Source organism: Orycteropus afer, unplaced genomic scaffold, assembly GCF_000298275.1.
Source record: "Orycteropus afer afer isolate SDZICR_OR568_19922 unplaced genomic scaffold, OryAfe1.0 scaffold00044, whole genome shotgun sequence".
Lineage (NCBI taxonomy): Eukaryota > Metazoa > Chordata > Mammalia > Tubulidentata > Orycteropodidae > Orycteropus > Orycteropus afer.
Genome location: NW_006921631.1, coordinates 6641973 through 6663061, shown reverse-complemented (window position 1 = coordinate 6663061; position 21089 = coordinate 6641973). Strand labels below are relative to the sequence as shown.

The window sequence follows — 21089 nt, the reverse complement described above, 5'->3', positions numbered from 1 at the left end:
GTTCCATATTTTTCTCCCTCTCTATCCAGGATCTCCTACATAGATCGCCCCTCTGAATGGTTGACATTGGTAGCTGGGCACCATCTAGTTCTTCTGGTCTCATAGTCGTATAGGCTGTGAATCACATGGTGTACCAGTCGCTAGAACTAATTGTTTCCATGAATCTTTGGTTTTCTTCATTCTTACTTTGCTCTGGATGACAAGAGAACCATCATTGCATCTAGATGGCTGCTTGGAAGCTTTTAAGATCCCAGTTGCTACTTGGTGAAAGTAGGAAGTGGAACAATGTTTTGTGAAGTATATTATGCCAATTGAGCTTAATGTCCCCTGCGACTATGGTCCCAAGCCCACAGGTTCAATTACTCGGTCCCTCTGGGTAGCTGGTTGTGACCAAGAAGTGACTACAAACTTGTCCTTTGTCAGCTCTACTATACACCTGGGAATTCTTACAGAGCATACAAATACACTTGTAGAACCATTGTCTGCCAACCCTATACATGGTCTTGAATACACACCCTGCTGCATAGACATACCTAATAGTTCAGCCTGTCCACCCATCTATCCACCCGTATACCCATGTTTGCCTTCACTGACAATGTAGTACTGTATGTGCAAAAGGGTTTATCTTTGTTGTCTGCACCTCCCATGTACCTCTCTACGTCTTCCTCTTCCTCAGTGCCACCATGTTGATCACTCACATTTGGTACATTGCCCTTCTCTTCACTCAAATCAATACTAATCTTGGGGCAATCTACTTCGTAGTGATACTGACTTGGAAACCCAAGGAAGGGTCGCTTATGAGTCGGGTCCAACTCGACGGCACATAACAACAACAACAACAACAACCACCTATCTAACAGTATTCCCAGCCCTCCCGCCCCCCACCCCTGCTAACCAGCAAAGAAAATTTCCTTCCATATATAAATCGTTCCTTGACTTTTACAATAACAAACTAATACAATATTTGTCCATCTGTGATTGACTTATTTCACTCAGCACAGTGTCCTCCAAGTTCATCAGTGTTATGTGGTGTTTTGCAGATTCTGCATTATTCTATAGGGCTGCATAGTATTCCATTGTGTGTATGTACCAAAGTTTGGTTATCCATTTCTCAGTTGATGGACACCTAGGTTGTTTCCAAGTTTTTGCTATTGTAAATAGAGCTGCAGTGAACGTGGGTGTGCATATTTCTGTTCTTGTCATGGCTCTCACTTCTTTAGGATATATATATACCTAGTAATGGAATGGCTAGGTTAAATGGTATTTCTATTTCCAACGTTTTAAGGAATTGCCATACTGCTTTCCACAGTGGATGTACCATTTCACAGTCCCACCAGCAGTGTTCAAGAGTCCCAGTCTCTCTGCATCCTCCGCATCCTTGCCAACATTTCTTTTTTCTGTCTTGTTGAACTTTGCTGCTAGGCAAGATGGTATCTCGTTGTTTTGATTTGCATCTCTCTAATGGCTAATGATCGTGAACATGTCTTCGTATGTTTGTTGGCCTCCTGAATATCCTCCTTGGTGAACTGTCTATTCGTGTCTTCTGCCCATTTTTTAATTGGATTATTTGCCTTTTTGTTATTGAAGTGCTGGAGTTTTGTATAAATTTTAGAGGTAAGTCCCTTGTCAGATATGTCATTGCCAAATATTCTTTCCCAATGTGTAGGTTCTCTTTTGACTCTTTTGGTGAACTCTTTGCAAGCACATAAAAATTTAATTTCTGGTAGTTCCCATTCATCTGGTTTCTCTTCTGCTGTTTGTGCATTTTGGGTTATGCTTGATATTCTATTTATTGCCATATATTAGGGCCCCTAAATTTGCCCCTATTTTTTCCTTGAGGAACTGTATAGTTTTAGGTTTCACATTTAAGTCTTTGATCCATCTGGAGTTCATTTTTGTGTATGGTATGAGGTACAGATCTTGTTTAATTTTTCTGCAAATGGATCTCCAGTTTTGCTAGCACCATTTATTAAACAAACATTCTCTTCCTCATTTAATGGATTTTGGGCCTTTGTCAAAGATCAGCTGACCATAGGTTGATGGATCTATTTATGGGTTCTCAATTCTATTCCATTGACTATATGTCTGTCATTGTACCAGTACCAGGCAGTTTTAACTACTGTGGCTGTATAGTAGGTTTTGAGATCCGGCAGTGTGAGACCTCCTACTTTGTTCTTCTTCTTAAATAGTTCTTTGCTTATACAGGGTCTCTTTCCTTTCCAAATAAAGTTAGTGATTGGTTTTTCCATAATTTTAAAAAATGTTGATGGGGTCTGCATTGGGATTGCATCGAATGTATAGATTGCTTTGGGTAGAATTGACGTTTTCACAATGTTTAATCTTATCTACGAGCATGGGATGTTCTTCCATTCATGTAGATCTCTTATAGTTTCTTGAAGTAGTTTTTTATAGTTTTCTCTGTATAGGTCTTTTGTGTCCCTGGTAAGATTTATTCCCAAGTATTTTAGTTTTTTGGTACCTATTGTTAAATGGTATTGATTTCTTTATTTCTTTTTCAGCATTCTCTTGCTGTTACAGAGGAATCCAACTGATTTTTGGATGTTGATCTTGTATCCTGCCCTGATGCTAAATATCTCAATTAATTCTAGTAGATTTTTGACTGAATCTCTTAAGTTTTCTAGGTACAGGATCATATCATCAGCAAATAGAGATAGTTTTACTACTTCTTACCAATTTGGATGCTTTTGATTTCCCTTTCTTGCCTTATTGCCATTATACTTCCAGTACAATGTTAAATAAAGTGGTGATAGAGGGCATCCTTGTCTGGTTCCTGTTTGCAAGGGGAATGGTTTCAGTCTCTCTCCATTAAGAATAATCTTGGCTGTTGGTTTTGCATAGATGCCCTTTATTATGTTGAAGAATGTCCTTTCTATTCCTATTTTGCTGAGAGGTTTGATCCAGAATGGGTGTTGGATTTTATCAAATGCCTTTTCTGCATCAATTGATATGATCATGTGGTTCTTCTCCTTTGTTTTATTTATATAGTGGATGACGTTGATTGTTTTTCTTATGTTGAACCATCCTTGCATACCTGATATGAACCCCACTTGGTCATGAGGAATGATTTTCTTGATATGTTGTTGCAGTCTTTTGGCTAGGATTTTGTTGAAGGGTTTTCATCTATAGTCATGAGGGATATAGGTCTGTAGTTTTCCTTTTGAGTGATGTCTGCCTGGTTATTGTATCAAGGTTATGCTTGCTTCATAAAATGAGTTATGGAGGATTCCACCCTTTTCTATGTTTTGAAATAGTGTGAGTAGGATTGGTGTCATTTCTTCTCTGAATGTTTGGTAGAATTCTCTGGTGAAACTGTCTGGGCCAGGACTTTTTTGTTCGTTGATAGTTTTTTTATGACCTTTTGTTATGGATCTGTTCAACTTTTCCACATCAGTCTGTGTTAGTTTAGGTAAGTGGTGTGTTTCTAGGAATCTGTCCATTTCTTCCAAATTTTCAAATTTGTTGGAGTCTAGTTCTTCACAGTATTCTGATATTATCCTTTTTATTTCAATTGGTTCTGTTGTGATGCGGCCCATTTCATTTCTTATTTGTGTTATTTGTATTTTCTCCCTCTTCCTTTGTTAAATTTGCCAGTGGTTTGTCAATTTTCTTATCTTTTCAAAAAACCAACTTCTTGTCTTGTTGATTTTTTTCTATTGTCTTTCTATTTTCTGTTTCATTGATTTCTGCTTGAATATTGATTATTTCCTTTCTTCTGGTGACTATAGGCTGTTCTTGCTGTGCTTTTTCTAATTGTTGGAGATGTTGATTTAAAGTGTTGATTTAGGCTCTTTCTTCTTTTTTGATGTGTGCATGTATTGCTATAAATTTGCCTCTGATCACTGCTTTTGCTGTGTCCCAAAGATTTTGGTATGTAGTGTTTTCATTCTCGTTTGATTCAAGGCATTTTTTAATTTCACTTTTTATTTCTTCTCTTACCCAGTTTTTCCTAAGGAGTGTGTTGTTCAGTTTTCATTTGTTTACTCTTTTCCATTGGTCTTCCTGTTGTTGATTTCTAATTTGATAGCTTTGTGATCTGAGAAGATGCTTTGCAGTATTTCCATGTTTTTAAATTTATGAAGGCTTGCTTTATGGCCTAACTTATGGTCTGTTATGGAAAATTTTCCATGTTCACTGGAAAAGAATGTATATTGTGCTGTTTTTGGGTGAAGTGCTCTGTAGATGTCTATGAGGTCAAGTTGGTGGATTTTATTGTTTAACTCTTCTGCATCTTTGTTGAGCTTCTTTCCAGTTGTTTTGTCTTTCATTGAAAGTGGTGTATTAAAGTCTCCTACTATGACTGTGCAGTCATCTATTTGGCTATTCAACTCTTTTAAAGTCTGATTTATGTATTTTGGGACTCTTTCTTTGGGTCCATAGATACTTATTATGGTTATATCTTCATGTCCAATCAATTCTTTAATCATTATATAATGTCCTCCTTTGTCTTGTATGGTGGTTTTTGTCTTAAAGTCTATTTGCTCAGAAATTAATATTGCCACTCCTGTTCTTTTACAGTTGCCATTTGCTTGATATATCTTTGTCCAACCTTTGAATTTTAAGTCTATTTTTGTCATTATCTCTAAGGTGTGTCTCTTGTAGACAGCATATTGATGGGTTTTGTTTTCTTATCCAATCTGCAACTGTCCATCTTTTGAGTGGTATATTTAATCCATTAACATTCTGTGTAATTATGGACAAGTATGAATTGGTTGCTGTCATTTTGTTGTGTGTTTTTCCATGGTGTCCCTGGTTTCTTTGTTCCATGTTATTTTCTGTGCTGAGCTCATTATGTTTATGAATCATGTTATCATTTCCTTTGTTGCTGTTGTTTTAGTATTTGCTGAATATTTGTTCTTGTCCTCTTTTTTATTATGGTATAAAGGTTTGTCATTTCTCTTTGAGGTTACCTGTGATTTAGAATTTGTTCCATGAGTTTGGAATAGTTTGTCCTATCTTGCAACTCTCTTGACTTCCTCACCGTTTAGAAGTTCTGTAACTACGCAGTATTTTCCCTTGTTATGATTTGTAGTTGTCCTCCTTTGCCAATTGATGTCTCTGGTTCCCTATTTAGAATCTTGTAAGTTTATTTTACTTTGGATATGTCATAGGTATGATTTCTGGGTTATGTCATCTTGTGTATTAATGGTCGGTTGTTTGCTATTTTTGGTTCTCTGTTCAAAGGACTCCCTTTAGTATCTCTTGTAAGATTGGTCTGTTTTTCACAAATTCCCTTAGTTTCTGCTTATCTGGAAATCTCTTAATTTCACCATCATATTTGAGGGATGATTTTGCCAGGTATATAATTGTTGGTTGAAAAGTTTTCTCTTTCATGGTTTTATATATACCATCCCATTGCCTTCTCGCTTACATGATTTCTGCTGAGAAATCAGAGCTTATTTTTACTGGTTGTCCTTTTTAAGTAACTTTTTGTTTTTCCCGTGCTTCTTTCAGGATTCTTTCTTTGTCTTTGGTTTTGATGAGTTTGATGATGATATGTCTTGGTGATTTTCTTTTGGGGTCTATCCTGTTTATGGTTCATTGGACTTTCTGAATGGATGTATTCTCAAATTTCATCATATCAGGGACGTTCTCTTCCACTAAATCTTGAGCAGTTTTCTCTGTGGTTTTAATTTTCAATTCCTGTTCTGGAATTCCAGTGACACATAGGTTATTTCTTTTCATGGTATCCCACATGATCCTTTGGCTTTCTTCATTTTGTGTTGATCTTTTTTCTGATTGATCCCTTTCCATAGAAGTATTCAGGTATTTGTCTTTAATCTCATTAATCCTGTCTTCCATTGCATCAATTCTCCTCCTTTACCCTTTCAATGTGTTATCTATTTCTGACAATTTATTATTAATCTTCTGGATTTCTATCTGTAGATTTTGAATCATTTCTAATTTTTCATTTATTTTGTCATTTTGTTCTTGGATTTCCTTCCAAAATTCATCTAGGGGTTTTTCTGTTTTCTTTGGTCTGTCTCTCAGTCCTTTGAAGATACCTAAATATAATTCTTTTGAATTCCTTATCAGGGAGTTCCAGTGCTATTTCTTCTCAGCGATGCGTTCTGGGTCTGTATCCTGCTCCCTTGTTTCCACCACTTTATCTTGCTTCTTTGAGTGGACTGTGATGGTCTCTTGTCTCCGAGACATTGTGACATTGTTGTATTTAGATCTCTGTTAACTGTGAAGAACAGCTAAGGATGAGTCAGGGTCTTCTTAGTGGTTGTTTATTGTAGGCGCATTGATGGAGGAGAAGGCAGTGACTCTCTTTTGGTAAGTGAAGCTGCACATGGTGTGGGTGTAGTTATGTCGTATGGGGACTTCTGCTGTCTCCCACTCAGACAAAAATAACAATTGAATAACCATCAAAAAAGTAAAAGCAAGTGGACAAAAAACAACCGTGCAATCACACAGGAGCTGTAACCAGAAAAGAGAAAACAACAACAAAAAGAAACACCACAATATTTGGGGAGAGGGCAATAAGAGAAAAAAGTAGAAAGGGAGAATAATGTAGGAAAAAATGGGGAAAACGCAAAAAGAAAAACAAGGAACAGGGTTACCCACAAGAAAGGGGGGAAGAAATTGGAACCAGGAACAGGGAAAACAACAAAAAGCTGAAAACTAGAACCTGGGAAGGGAAGAATAAAGAATGATAATAAAAAGGACAAAAGTAATAATAGTAGTAGTCGTTTTAAAATAGACAAAAACAAATAAACTTAAAAAAAGAAAAAAAAAAAATCTGGGCGGGGCGGGGCAGGGCACCCATGCTCCATGGTAGCACACAGACTAGGATGGAATCCCTGCCTGTGTAGAAGGTGGGTGGGAGTGAGGGATGGCCACACCTCTTTTCACCAAGAACATGTGAGATATAATAGTAACAAGGGGAATGTTGCACCTTTGTAGTAGTCTGAGTCCGGGATGCCTTTGCAGTTCCCAGCAAGCAGAGCCTGTTCTTAAGTCCCTGGAACCTGGGAGAACGCTGTTGCTTTAAATATCCAAAATGGTCAGGCCACTTGTAGACATTCAAAATGGCTGCACCCTCTGGACAGACAAAAGTCCACAGCTCAGCCCGCCGTCCTCTTCACTGCTTCCCCTTTTATTCCCCAGCCACCAGAGCAGTCCTCCATGCAATCCCTGACTAGCAGGGCTGAGTTTTAGGCTAATTCTGAAGCCCTACCACCAGTCGGCAATATCCAAGCTGTCTGTGCCATCAGGATCGCTGCCAGATCGCAGCTCCGTATATGTCCTTTTCTGGTATTTTCCTGCAAATTCTAATGCTAGTTGGAGTTTAGTCCACTTCTATATCCTTCCCTTCAAAGCTCGGGGGTCCAGGATTATCTTCTGTATCTATGTTGTGTGTTAATTGGTTCCCCTTTTCTTTGCAGTCTTTCTGCCTATTCTGCCATCTTACTGGAACTCCCTCTTTAGTATTTCCTATAGGGCAGATAAGGAGTTCAGGTGGTGCAGTGGTTAAGTGTTCAGCTGCTAATGAAAAGATTGGTGGTTCAAAGCCACCTGTCTGCTTCATCCACAAGAGAAAAGACCTAGCAATCTGCTCCCATGAAAATTATAGCCTAGGAATCCCCATGAGTAGTTTCACTTTGTCACATTGGTTTGCTCTGAACTGAAATTTATTCACCGGCAGCGAACAATAACAACATAGGCAAGTCTAGTTGTAACAAAGTCCCCAAGATGTTGTTTACCTAAAAAGGTCTTGATTTTCCTTTCAGTTTTGAAAGGATGCTTTTCTAGTTAATATTGACTGGTTTCTGAGAAATTGGAACTTAATTTTATTGAGCACATTTTGTATATGACAATTTGATTTTTTTCTTGCAGCAACCAGGAAGGTACTTTATGGATTCTCTCTTTATTTTTGGTTTTCATGAGTTTGATTATGAAAGTGTGTTTGTGGCTCTCTGGGTTTATCCTACTTGGAATTTGTTGAGTTTCTTGGATTTGTAGATTCATTTATACATCATCAAATCTGGAAAAATTTTGACCATTATTTCTAAAGGTATTCTTTCTGTGCTTTTTTCTCTTCTCCTTCTGGGATTCCCATGATACATCTATTGGTTCACTTGGTCTACCACAGTTCTACAAGGTTTTGTTCAGTTTTATTATCCTTTCCTCTTGTTACTATTCATATTCAATAATTTCAATTGCTTTGTCCTTTAGATCACTGATTTAGTCTTTTGCAAGCTCAAATCTGCTATTGAGTCCTATTGAATTTTTTTCCTCACTCATTATATTTTTCAACTCCTGTATTTCTGTTTGGATTTTTTTTTTCCCTTATAATTTCTATCACTTTATTGATATTCTCATTTTGTTTCTGTATTGTTTTCCTGATTTCCTGTATTATATTGTCCATATTTTTCTCTAGTCCTTTGAGCATATTTAATATTGTAGCTTTAAAGTTTGAATTGACTCAAAGACAACTATCAACAACACCAATCTGTCCTTTATCTAGGATTCCATAGGTTCAGTTTCTGTCTCATGAGAATTAGTCTTTTGATTGGGCCATAATTTTCAGTTACTTTATAAGCTTTGTGATTTTTTTGTTGTGAGTGTTACATTTGGCTGTTGTAATGTGGTAACTCTGGAACTCAGATTCTTCCCCTTCCCCAGGCTTGCTATTTTTGTTGCTGTTGTTTTAATTGTTGAAGGCTGTAATAGTCCATCTGCTCAGCAACCTCCCTTAACTATTTTGGAAAGACTGCCATCCAAATGTATGTTTACACCAACAACTGTGTTGTACAACCCATGCCCCTCTAATGTTTAAAAGATTTCCTTGCACTTGGGGGGTGGGGCAGAGGTAGGATAAACAGAAAATATTTTTTCCTCTAACCCTGTAGTAAACACTACAGACAACTTACTAGTTACATTTCCAAGCTGTTTTTTCAGTGTATATTCCAACTTGGTTATCTCAATAGTCAGTCAGTGTCCTGATAGAATTCACCAGAAAAGACAGAGGAGGAAGGATGAAAGGCAAAATTTAACCCAGATCTTTTAATTTTCTTTCACCTTTCTGCCACCAAGGAGAAGCCACTGCTATGATAGGACCAAAACTATGCAAACCGTTCACTCAATTCTTGGAGGACAATGTCCCAACTGCCTGCCCTAGACCAACCAGCTGTTCTATGAACACAGGCTGCTATCCCCGCTACAGCCATAGGGCTGAGGAATGGGGGATAGTGCCAGTTGCCATATGACTCAGCTAGGAAAGATCAGCAGCTTTTCCCTCCATCAGGCATTCCCTGGTTATCTTAAGTATCCAATAAGGATCAAAACCAAAAAACCCGAACTAACTGCCATCAAGTCAGTTTCGACTGATAACGACCCCATTGGGTTTCTGAGGTGGTAAATCTTTATGAAAGTAGATTGCCCACCCTTTCTTCCATGGAGTGTCTGGTAGGGTTAAACCACCAACCCTCTGGTTAGCAGTCAAATGCCTTAGGCACTGTGCCACCTGTTCTGGTTACCTAGTGCCACTCTGATGGGAATATACCACAGATGGGATGCCCTTAACAAACAGGAGTTTATTCTCTTACAGTTTGGAGGCTTTAAGTCCAAGTTCAAAGTGCCAGGCTCTATGGTGAAAGCCCCTCAGCCTTGGGCTTCAGCTCTGCTTCCAGGTCTCGGCCCACTGAAGCTAGAGGCCTTCCTTCACTCAGACAGCTGCTAGCTGCTGAGGCTGCCAAATCCAAGGTTGACAGGCATAAAGGCACGGTCCCGATGTTACCAAACCACATGGCAGGCCATGAATTCAAGTCCACTGTAAGTCCCTAGGTCAGCAGAGCATGGCAGGCTGCTAGACGACAACACAGCTACATGTAGTGTCCAAGCATGCCCTAAACTAGAGACCATTCCCAAGGCTTCTCCTTATATACAGGAAGCAGACTAAATCCCAGAGGCAGCTTGTGGTATATCCCACCATGGAGTTGATTGCCAGTCTCATCATGGGGAATAACTGCTACCAACTGCCCAACCACTCAACCAGGCCCAGCCAAGTTGACATACAAACAGAACTACCACACCACCAGAGCTCCTTAGTAAGATTCTAGAGTTCCAAAAGGAAACAAAGAATAAGGACAACAAACAGGAAGCAGTTACCAATAAGGTAGATATTACTCTAACTATATTATGATCATTCTAGATGTGAATGATCTACACCAATTAAAAGAAAGAGACTGTCAGAATGGATTAAAAAAAAAATCAGTGAAGAGCCAGATTGCAACACAAAATATTAGAGCAGGAAGCTCTGGAGAGGTTGATCCTTTCTCAAAAACAATTTCACTGTAAGGAGCAATCTTGACTGTTTTGGATCATAATACAGTGATATTACGATATTTATAGATATCAGATATGGTATCTATATATTATAGATTCTACTCTTTTTCTGCTTTCTCTGGTTTTCTTTGATTCCATTTTCTCTTAACATATGAATTATATTTCTTTTAAAAATATTTTCCAGATTGCCCTAGAGTTTGCAGTATACATTTTTAACTAATTTAAGTCCACTTTCATATATACTACACAGCTTCATAGATAGGTTGTTGTTGTTGTTGTTATGTGCCGTCGAGTCAGCCCTGACTCATAGCGACCCCTCCTTGGGTTTCCGAGGCAGTATCACTACGGAAGTAGGATTGCCCAACCTTCCTTCCGAGGAGTGGCTGGTGGGTTTGAACCGCCAGCCTTCTGGTTAGCAGACAAGTGCTTTAGCCACTATGCTACCAGAGCTCCTATATATCATATATATCATAGATAGTATATATCATAGATAGTATAGGGTACCTTTTAACAGAATATTCCGAATTCCCCCTCCTATCCCTTGTGTCATTGGTATCATTCCTTTTACTTATATAGTCACCAAGTACATTGTTGCTGTTATTATTTTGAACATTTTTCTGTTAGATTAAAATAAGAAGAAAGATTTTATCTTATCTGTATTTGTTTATTCTCTAATGTTGTTCCTTTATTTATGTAGCTCCAAGATTTTGACCTATGTACCATTTTCCTTCTCTGTGAAAAACATCTTTCTAACTGGCAACAAATCTTCTCAGTTGTTGTTGTCTGATTAATTCTTTCTTTTTTCACCATTGAGGGATAATTTTTCTGGATATAGAGTTCTAGGTTGATGGCTTTTTCCTTTCAACACTTTAAATTGCTCATTCTACTTTTTCTTGCTTGCTTGACTTCTGAAGAGAAATCTGTTGTAACTCCTTGTTCCTCTGGGGGTAAGGTCTTTCCCCACCCCCACTTCTTTCTGTATTTTTTCTTTGATTTGTTGCAATTTTATAACAATATGCCTATGTGTAGATTTTTTAGTTTTTTTTTTTTTTTTTACTTGATCACTGAGCTTCTTGTATTTGTGGTTTGGTGTCTGTCATTAATTTTGGGGGAATTCTTAGCCATTATTACTTCAAATATTTCTTCAGTTCCCTTTTTTCTCTCTTCTCCTTATCGTATTCTCATTGTGTTTGTTACACCTCCTTTAATTGTCTCATGATAAGTTAATTTTTGAACTAGTTCTTGAAGGATATTGGGAACTAACCTAGTAGAGTAATAAATGGTTCTTCTGGAGGGAACATCAGTTTTTGTTTTTTACTTTTCATTCTGAAAACTTTAAAATCCACAGTAAATTTGCAAGAATAGAACAGTGTTCCACTGAAAGCTCTTCACCCAGATTACTCATTATTATTATTTTACCACATTTGCTTTCATCATTTGTGTGTGTGTCCATGTGCAAAAAAAGTACTTTTTTTTTTTTTTGGCTAAATCACCTGACAATAAAGTTCCAAATATTATTTCACTTCTAAAAACTTCAGTATAATTTTAAGTTCTAGATACTTAGAATTGACAAAATATTATTATTCAGTATATGGTCCATAATTTTTCTCTGATCTGCAACCCAGCTTATACGTTGCATTTAGCTGTCATGTCTCTCTCTCTCTCTTTTTTTTTTTTAACTTTCTATTCCGATTTGGGTGAATCTTTTGTCTTGTTAAGTCCTGAACACTTCCTCAGTCTATGTCTGTTTTCATGATAGTGACAATTTTGAAGAGTAGAGGCCAGCTGTTGTATAGAGTGTTCCTCAATTTGGGTTTGCTTAATTGTTTTCTCATGATTGAATTCAAGTTAGGTGATTTTGACAGGAATACTACAGAAGTGATGCTGAGTCCCTCTAAGTTCATTGTATCAGAAGGCATGTAAAATTGCCTTGTCCCATTATTACAATGTTAAGTTTGATCATTTGATTAAGGTAGTGTTCACCAGGTTTGTATATTGTCAAGGTGGCTTTTTTTCTCCCTGTAATTAAGAAATAATTCATCTGGAGATATTTTAAGACTTTGACAATATCCTGTTCCTCAGCAAACTTTTACTCTACAAGATATACCTCTTCTATTCTGAAATTCTAGCTTACTGGCATGCAGGTAATGGAGGTTCTTTAAATAATTGTTAATGACAAGCTTTAGTGATGAATGTCAACAGTATTGAGACTAGACATTCCCCTCATTGTTTTATTTATAGGTTCAGCTTGCTGGAACAAGTTTACAGGCTGCTGCTCAGTCTTTAAATGTACAGGTAAGCTGGGACGTGGGATTAGGGGTCAGTTTTTATATTTATTTTTTATATTTTTAATTTTCTATGATAAGCATGCAGTAAACTTATGATAGATAATACTTAGAATACTGTCTTTTTATTACAGAATTGCATAAGGATCCAACTAATTTTAATAACTGCCATTAACAAAAACCAGTTTTATATACTGCTACTGTATATGAAAGTTGTACAGGAAAAGTCTACTTTTAAAGTTTTATGTAAGTGCAGTAAAAATGTTTCTAAGTTATACTGCTAAAACATACCTAAACACAAAGCTAATAATCACTTAAATGCTATTCAGTTTGCAAATATCTCCTGTATATATTTTCATTTATTATTTTTAATGTCTCAATACAAAAATAGAAACAGTGCCATCAAGTTGATTCCAATTCATAATGACCCTGCAGGACAGAGTAGAAGTGTCCCATAGGATTTCCAAGGTTATATTCTTTATGGAAGCAGATTGCTACATCTTTCTGCCATGGAACAGCTGAGGAGTATGAACCTCAGACCTCTTAGCAGCCAAGTGCTTTAACCACTGGGCCACTAGGGCTCCTTTAAGGAAACAGAACAGAAGAAAGAGCCCTGGACTGAGAGATGCAGGGGCCTTTGGTTTGCTACTAACTAACTAGCTGTGTGGCCTTTGGCAAATCACCTTCTGGGGCCAGTTGTTATCTCTATATAAGTAGGGTAATTTACAAAGTTGCCAGAGTTGTTCTTAGCCTTAAAGTGTTATGGTTCTGAGGACTGTAGTTAAAACTGCTTATTCATATCGATAGGCTTCATACAGTCCAAATTTTAAAACAAAACTTAAATCTGGCTGTTTTGCTTCTTCAAAGCACATGACAAAACATGCAAAGTTCAAGTATTAGCATTACTCGGTAACATTTCAGTCAACCTGCTGCTTCCTTTCATTATAGTGTTTAGGTAACTAGCAGTCAAGTGGGAAAACAGTATTCTGGAAGATTGATTTCAGTGTTGCTAATGACTAAAGACCTTGGGTTGAGCATTCCGTGAAACCCAGTAGAATATGGACCTAGTAACACATGGAAACAAGGAGAAAAAGAAAAGGAGATAATATGACCTTCCTTTCTAAGAGAGAGGAGGCGGAAAATTGCCTTGGTTGCCATGGTAAACTTTCATCCCTTAGAGAGATGTTGGCAAACAGGCTGTATCTCCAGTGCAGAATGTTTACAGTCCTGCACTGTAATTATCTCTCAATGACTGGCAGAATTAATCAGAGCCTTTATGTTAATTAGCCTTGCTGCAGTCCCAAAACAGGTGGTGGAAAATATGCAAATCTATGCAGAATTTTAATGCTTTGCATAACCAGTTTTAATTACCATAAAATTTTCTCTCAGTGCCCTTTTCGGGAGTATATTCTCACTCCCTCTTGACTGTAGCATTTTCTCTAAAGCTTGTGTTTCACATGATAGGAGATACTAAATTTACAGTTCTTTAAAATATTAGGTGATGGTAGGTTCTGTGGGTCATGTGATCAGTGTCTGAGAATGGTATGTGAAGAAGTGTCAGACATACCACCAGATAGATGTGAAAATGTTAGTGTGGGAGGCCTAATGCAGAGATGGACTGGAAATACTTTCTTCCCTTTGCTTCTTATTTTCATAGTTGGGAATTTGGGTTGTGAAAAAGTCTGTTGATTTATGAAGGACCAAGTTATTTTTTCCTTCTTAAAAATTATAATTGCAACTTTCCTTTCATTGGAACAAAAAGTCTAAATATCTTAATATTACCTGGTAATATTACTTAATTTTGCTAGGAAGATGAAAGACTTAAAAGAGCAAAACTGGGGGAAAAAAACTCTTGGCTGAATATGCATAAGCCCATGTTTTAAATGATTCTTCAATTATAAGTACATTTCTTTAATCAGTTATTTGGAATCTCTTATCCTCTCCTTGCCCCTCCTCTTCAACCTTTGCCCCTGCCCCTCCAGTCTAAATCTAATGAAGAATCGGGGGATTCACAGCAGCCAAGCCAGCCTTCCCAGCAGCCTTCAGTGCAGGCAGCCATCCCCCAGACCCAGCTTATGCTGGCTGGAGGGCAGATAACTGGGGTAAGTTTTCATCAAGAGAATTTTAATAAATTTTCTCTTTGCCAGCACTGCCATTGACCAATATCTGATTAGAATTGTTCACCATAATAGATAGTAACATGGCTATGCCTGGCACTAGTATTTGTTTAAGGAATTTTCTACATTGTAGGCAGCTTTGTAGAAGGAATTACCTTTCTCAGAAATTTTCAGAGTCTCATCTTTCACAGATGCTTTGGATAACTAAGGACATTTTTACACCCTCTTTTCAGCTGTTGGCTCATCATGCAATGGAATCACTGTCCTTTGGTGGAGACCATTACGTTGATGAAATGTTAGTTATCAGATGGTCGTTATTATGTCACTGCAAGTAGGTAGAAGTTAAAGAATAGATTAGTTCCTAAAAAAGAAAACCACACTTGTTGTTGTTGTTGTTGTTATGTGCCGTCGAGTCGGCCCCGACTCATAGCGACCCTTCCTTGGGTTTCCGAGGCAGTATCACTATGGAAGTAGAATTGCCCAACCTTCCTTCCGAGGAGTGGCTGGTGGGTTTGAACCGCCAGCCTTCTGGTTAGCAGTCAAGTGCCTTAGGCACCATGCTACCAGAGCTCCTGCCATTGATTTGACAAGCAGCGATCTCTTGGGTTTCTGACATTTTTTCAGTTACTATGTAGTGTTCTGCAATGAAGGCTTTCGTCTTATATCCTGGTTCTGCAACTTACTGTGTGCACTAATCACTTCTTTGTACCTCAGTTTTACTGTCTGTTAAATGGAGATGTTGTTAAATAATAGCTATTTAACCATATTATTTATTGTAAGATTAAGAGAGATAATATATATAAATTCATAAAATAGTACTTAACACATAGCATTCAATAGATGTCATTTTTATTGATAATGAATTGGCCTATATGAATATATCAAGCTTTTAAGTTTTCAACTGTCTTTGATCTATAATACCATGCCATATGTTCATCCAATGTTCAAAGTTTGTCTATTAAATTATCTTTGAGGGGAGGGAGTATAGGGGAATAGTAAGGAAGAGTTTTCATTCAGTTCATATTACATCAACTCCCAGAATTTTCTGTTTCCCAGTTAAGTATATTTTGGCAGTGAAAATCTCTTGCATTGTTGCAGATTGTTCCAAGAGCACATCAACATAGATTTATATATATATATATATATATATAAATAAATTTATACAAATTATAAATACTTTGGTTTTGATTCTTAAGTCTCTGATGGGTAAATCTTGTTGAACTCTTTTACAAGGAGGGCTGTCCCCCTAACTGATAGTACATGCATTTCAGAATATTATGGGTTTTTTTAATCCAAACATGTCACCAAAAGAATGATAGAGCACACTTAGAACTTTGATTTGAATGTGTTTGAAATAAGTTGCATTATGAAAGCAAGTTTAAATCTGCTCTAAATACATTGCCTGTTGCACTATTTGGGTTTTGTTTTTAGTAACTGTTGTTGTTGTTATATGCCATCGAATCGGACCCAATGCATAGCGATCCCTCCTTGGGTTTCCGAGGCAGTATCACTACGGAAGTAGATTGCCCCATCTTCCTTCTGAGGAGTGTCTGGTGGGTTTGAACCACCAGCCTTCTGATTAGCAGTCAAGTGCCTTAGGCACTATGCTACCAGAGCTCCCTTTTAGTGACTAGTGTCTTCAATAGTAAGAAGCACTTGGCATTCCAAGTTTATGTGGATGGAACTTCCATTAAACCTGGGCATTAGGAATCATTTGCATGTAAAGAGAAAGGTTTTCACCACCTGTTTCACAGAGATAATGTGTTAGAAAGGGGATGTTTAAGTTGCAAGCTCAATCCTTTTAATAACGGAAAAGATTATGTTGGGGAGGGGGCTGTAGGGAGAATTGAGAAAGAAACAAATGGAGCTCGTATTCTTCAGTCATATTTTAGGACATAATGGAAATGATGGAATATAAAGGGATTCTTGCTAATGGGAAGCAACTGGGCCTTCTCAGTTCTTTCTGTGGTCATTTCCAACATCCTTCTTCCTTATTCATCTGGCTAATCACTTGCTGTTTTGTTGGGGGTAAATTTCTTTTCATATCCTGTCAGCATTGATGCTTTTTTTTCTTGCTTACTAGTTAATTACTTTTTTGCCTGAACCCGAGAGCCCTGGGCAAGCTTCAAGCTTGAATGACTGTTTAAGTCTGGAGATGGACCACCATTTCAATTTAAATGTGTTCTGGTAATGGTAGTTTGATCACTGATGAACATTTTAGACACATGCTAACCATGTGAGGTTGAGTAGCTAAGGTCTGATACCACTTGAGTATTTCTAAGCCCTTGGCTTGCATAAGGGACCCTTTCCTTTGAGCCCTTTCCAAATATTTGTCTTAATTTTCTTTAGCTTACTTTGACGCCAGCCCAGCAACAGTTATTACTACAACAGGCACAGGCACAGGCACAGCTGCTGGCTGCTGCAGTGCAGCAGCATTCTGCCAGCCAACAGCACAGTGCTGCTGGGGCCACCATCTCAGCCTCCGCCGCCACGCCCATGACGCAGATCCCTCTGTCTCAGCCCATACAGATTGCACAGGTAAGTGAGTAACTCTCCAACTGGGGCAGGAAGTAAGGAATAAAATGGCAGGTTTTCTTTAATGTTAAATTCATCTTCTCATTGTTAGTATGGGCCCTTAAAAGTTGGAAGAGATGTAGATCAGTAGCTGTGTGGTACCCATCTTTAAACTTAACTAGAAATAATGGATCTTTTTGCTTATTTGAGTTGGTATTATAAACACAGAACTTATTTGAGTAACTGTTTATATTAAGTGACAGTTCTTGAATAATTAGCTGGCATATTCCTGAAGCAAGGGATTACTATAATTATTTTAATTAGCTAATTGTGGTAGGCATGGGTTGTCTCATGTGCTCTGCAGTGAATATTGCCACCAATGTGTATGAGAGAGATGGGGACTTATCTCTCTTTTGTGGAGTATTCAGCATTATGCAGAACAATATTAAAATGTGTTTTAGGCCAAAGTGTCCAGAGATAATAAAAAATACTTAAGAGACATAGACAATAGAACTAAGAAATAAATGTAAATGAAATCATTCATCTCAAGGAGATAAAGAAGGTGTAACTAGTCATATCTATATAATGTATGAAGGGTTGTTGTAAGTCTGGTGCTAGGCATTGTCTTTATACCCTCCAGAGAAGACTAATAAATAGATTAAAGTTGTAGCCAAATTTTGACAATTAAAAGAACTACAGGCAGTTTCTGACTTAAGATGGGGTTCTGTTCTGACAACTCTATCATAAGTCAGTTGTGACTTAAGTCAAAAACCTCATTATCTGTCACGTTTTCATTATTACTGTTTTTTTATTATCAGTACCTTTATAAATTCAGTCTTTATTTGTTTTGAGGGGTTGGCATGAAAATGATAATATCAGCAAATTATTCATATCAACATTGTGGTAGTACGTATACTAATGATAAAAATGTACCCAAAAGAAAAAGGACAGTTGTAGATGCTATTCTTTGTAACTTGAATACATCCTACATCAAGGACTAACTGTAGTTAACTGTAGTAAAGAACAGATGTCAGCCTAATCTTTATGACTAGCATATATAAATTCTATCAAGATAATATTTTTATTTTGGCTGCTGCTTTCATCACAAAGTAAATGTTTTTAGGGCCTAATGTACATGGAAGCATTTTGAAATTATAAAACACTATGCCAGTGTAAGTTGCTATTATGTTATGGATCAGATTTTTATATGGCTAGCTATATTTCTTTTCAAAAATTTTTTTGTACTGATTTCTCAATTTAGGTTGTACCGAATTTTGTGAATCATAACCAAACCAAACTCACTGCCATGAAGTAGATTCCAATTCATAGCAACCCCCATTGGGTTTCTGAGGCTATAAATCTTCACAGAAATAGATTGCCCCATTTTCCTTCCATGGAGCGGTTGGTGGATTTGAACTGCTGACCTTGTGGTTAGCAGCCTTATTCACTATACCACCAGAGTTCTTTATGAATCATTATAGATCTTTTAATTTATTGATTCAAGCTTAGACATAACACTCTCAATTTTTATTTAAGAAAAACATCAGATATTTTGAAATTCAGCATATGCTTTTCTCATTTTATTTTTTAAATCCATATTTTTCTGTATTTTTTTTTTTAAAGAACTATATCAATTTATTCTGAGAGAGTTGTAAATGAGTACTGAAAAGGCAGACTTAATTTAAGTCATGATGCAATATATGCTCACAAATATAGTAAGCTCCTTGCAGAGGCTCCAGAATGCCCTTTGTGAAGTGCACCCAGAGCATACCCTGTTAGGAAGTATGAAAGAATGTTAAATATTTACCCTTCTTTATTTGGATGTGATACAGTTTAGCAGCTGAGAACCTTTTGATTAAGACAGCTTTTATTTCAGAATGTCCCATCTGTGTTTTAATTCTGATTTTTCAGGATCTGCAACAGCTGCAACAGCTTCAACAGCAGAATCTCAACCTGCAGCAGTTTGTGTTGGTACATCCAACCACCAACTTGCAACCAGCGCAGTTTATCATCTCACAGACGCCCCAGGGCCAGCAGGGTAAGTTCCACCTGAGTACTGGTATTACTGGAGCATCAGGATTTTAACAGATTCTTTGACTCCTTTCATTCTGTCCCTCAAACTGTCCTTTGAAACAATGTTGGGTTTTTTGAGTTTCCTTTTTTTTTCCAAATTTAATTTAGAACTACCATTATCAATATTTATATTATTTTTTGCTTATTTACACCACATTATTGAAGATCATCTTTTACTGCCATTCATCTGTTTAATCACTAAGGAGGAACAAAGAATTTGGTCAGAAGTCTAAATGAAATCATTTGACATGCTGAACATAATTGGATAAATTGCTTCTGTTGCTTGATAGTTTTTCATAGAAATATATTCCAAGATTATGGCCTAAGCATTGAAAATATTTGCTTCTAATGATCACTTGTTTTTTGTTTGTTTGTTTCTTTCTTTCCTTAAGATTTGGAAGGAGACACTGTTACATTAGAAATTATATAAATTTTGTGAGTTATCAAAAACATCTTTGAAGCTTTTTAGTGGTAAATATTGGTGTATTATTTCTATATCAAACAATAATAAAGTTTGATCATGTTTGCCAAGTTGGTTAATGTAACCAATGTGAAGAGTAACAGGATATCAAGGCTTCAGTCTAAGGAACATTAGTGCATCTCTATCAGTACCTCATTATTTTTCTTTCTTAGCCTTTTTTCTTCTTGATCATTCATTCTAAGATTTTTGGTTGTATAAATCCTATTCCAGCATATACTCAATATTGAAAGATGAAGAAGTCTGTTTTTACCTTTACAGAGCTCATGATCTAGTAACAAGAGACAGAGCTGCTATTAATGTCAGACTCAGAGAATGCTATGGAACCCAGCAGAGACCTATATACCTTGGTGGTCAAAGAAATCTTCTCAGTGAATTCTGGGGAGTGCATTGATAGGTTTACAAAGGAGAGAACACCAGTCTTAGAAAAGGGAACAGCATCTACAAAGCTAAAAAACATGGAAGAAAAATCAATAAGCTGTTGTTTGGAGAAGTAGACATAATGCCTTACATAAGTTGCATATGAGGGGAATGGTGAAATTTGAAGCTGGAAATGTTGGCAGAGACCAGATTATGAAAGAATTTTACATGAAGTTTCTAAGAATTTGACCTTAAGATGTATACGTTAATGAATCCCCTAAGATTTAGTATACTCACCTGAAGAATTAGAAAAATAGATTTCTGAGCCCAGTCCAAAAATTCTAATAAACACTTTATGGATTCATACTTTACGGAAGTCTTCTATAGATGATGAGAAACCAGAGAAGATTTAAGTAGAAAAAAGACATTGTCAAATTTGTATTTAAGAGATCTCACACTGAAAAGTTAGTGGGGAAAACTTAGAATGGATACAAATAAAGAGATTAATCCTGGTTAGGAGAATATTGCTATGGTCCTATTGAGGCTTAATAAGGGTCGAACTATGATTGTTAGAAAAAAAGAGGAGATGATTTGGGAAATTAGTAGATGGATTGACGGGGCCTGGTGGCCAGTTATATTTGACTGTTACTGGAGGAAAAGCCTCTAGGTAATTCCTGTGTTTTTAGGAAACAGTGAGGGTTTATGGGATCATGCAGGGAAAATGTTTTGCATTAGAAAAACCAAGAGAATTCCAAGGGGGAAGGAGAGAGTGACCTACATCAGAGAGTTAGGAAGATCAAAACTAAAGTAAGTATTACATTTGATAACTGTTAAGCTGTAAGATGGAATGGGATTTCCTTCACTTTTTTCAGAAAAGTCAAGAGCATTGTCTTTCCTTCAAACCTGGATCTTCATTTTATTTAGTGAACTAAAAAAAAAAAAAAAAAAAAA

General features: G+C 37.0%; 1 protein-coding gene across 1 annotated transcript in view; it reads left to right on the top strand.

Annotated features, from left to right (window-relative positions):
- The window catches only part of POU2F1 (POU class 2 homeobox 1), a 146533-nt gene that overhangs the window by 46396 nt on the left and 79048 nt on the right, over positions 1–21089 (top strand). Inside the window, exons 4-7 of the mRNA XM_007937731.2 lie at positions 12553–12606; positions 14579–14698; positions 17063–17251; positions 19139–19265. Of these exons, the coding sequence (XP_007935922.1) occupies positions 12553–12606; positions 14579–14698; positions 17063–17251; positions 19139–19265 (490 nt within the window). The remainder of the gene's footprint in view (positions 1–12552; positions 12607–14578; positions 14699–17062; positions 17252–19138; positions 19266–21089) is intronic.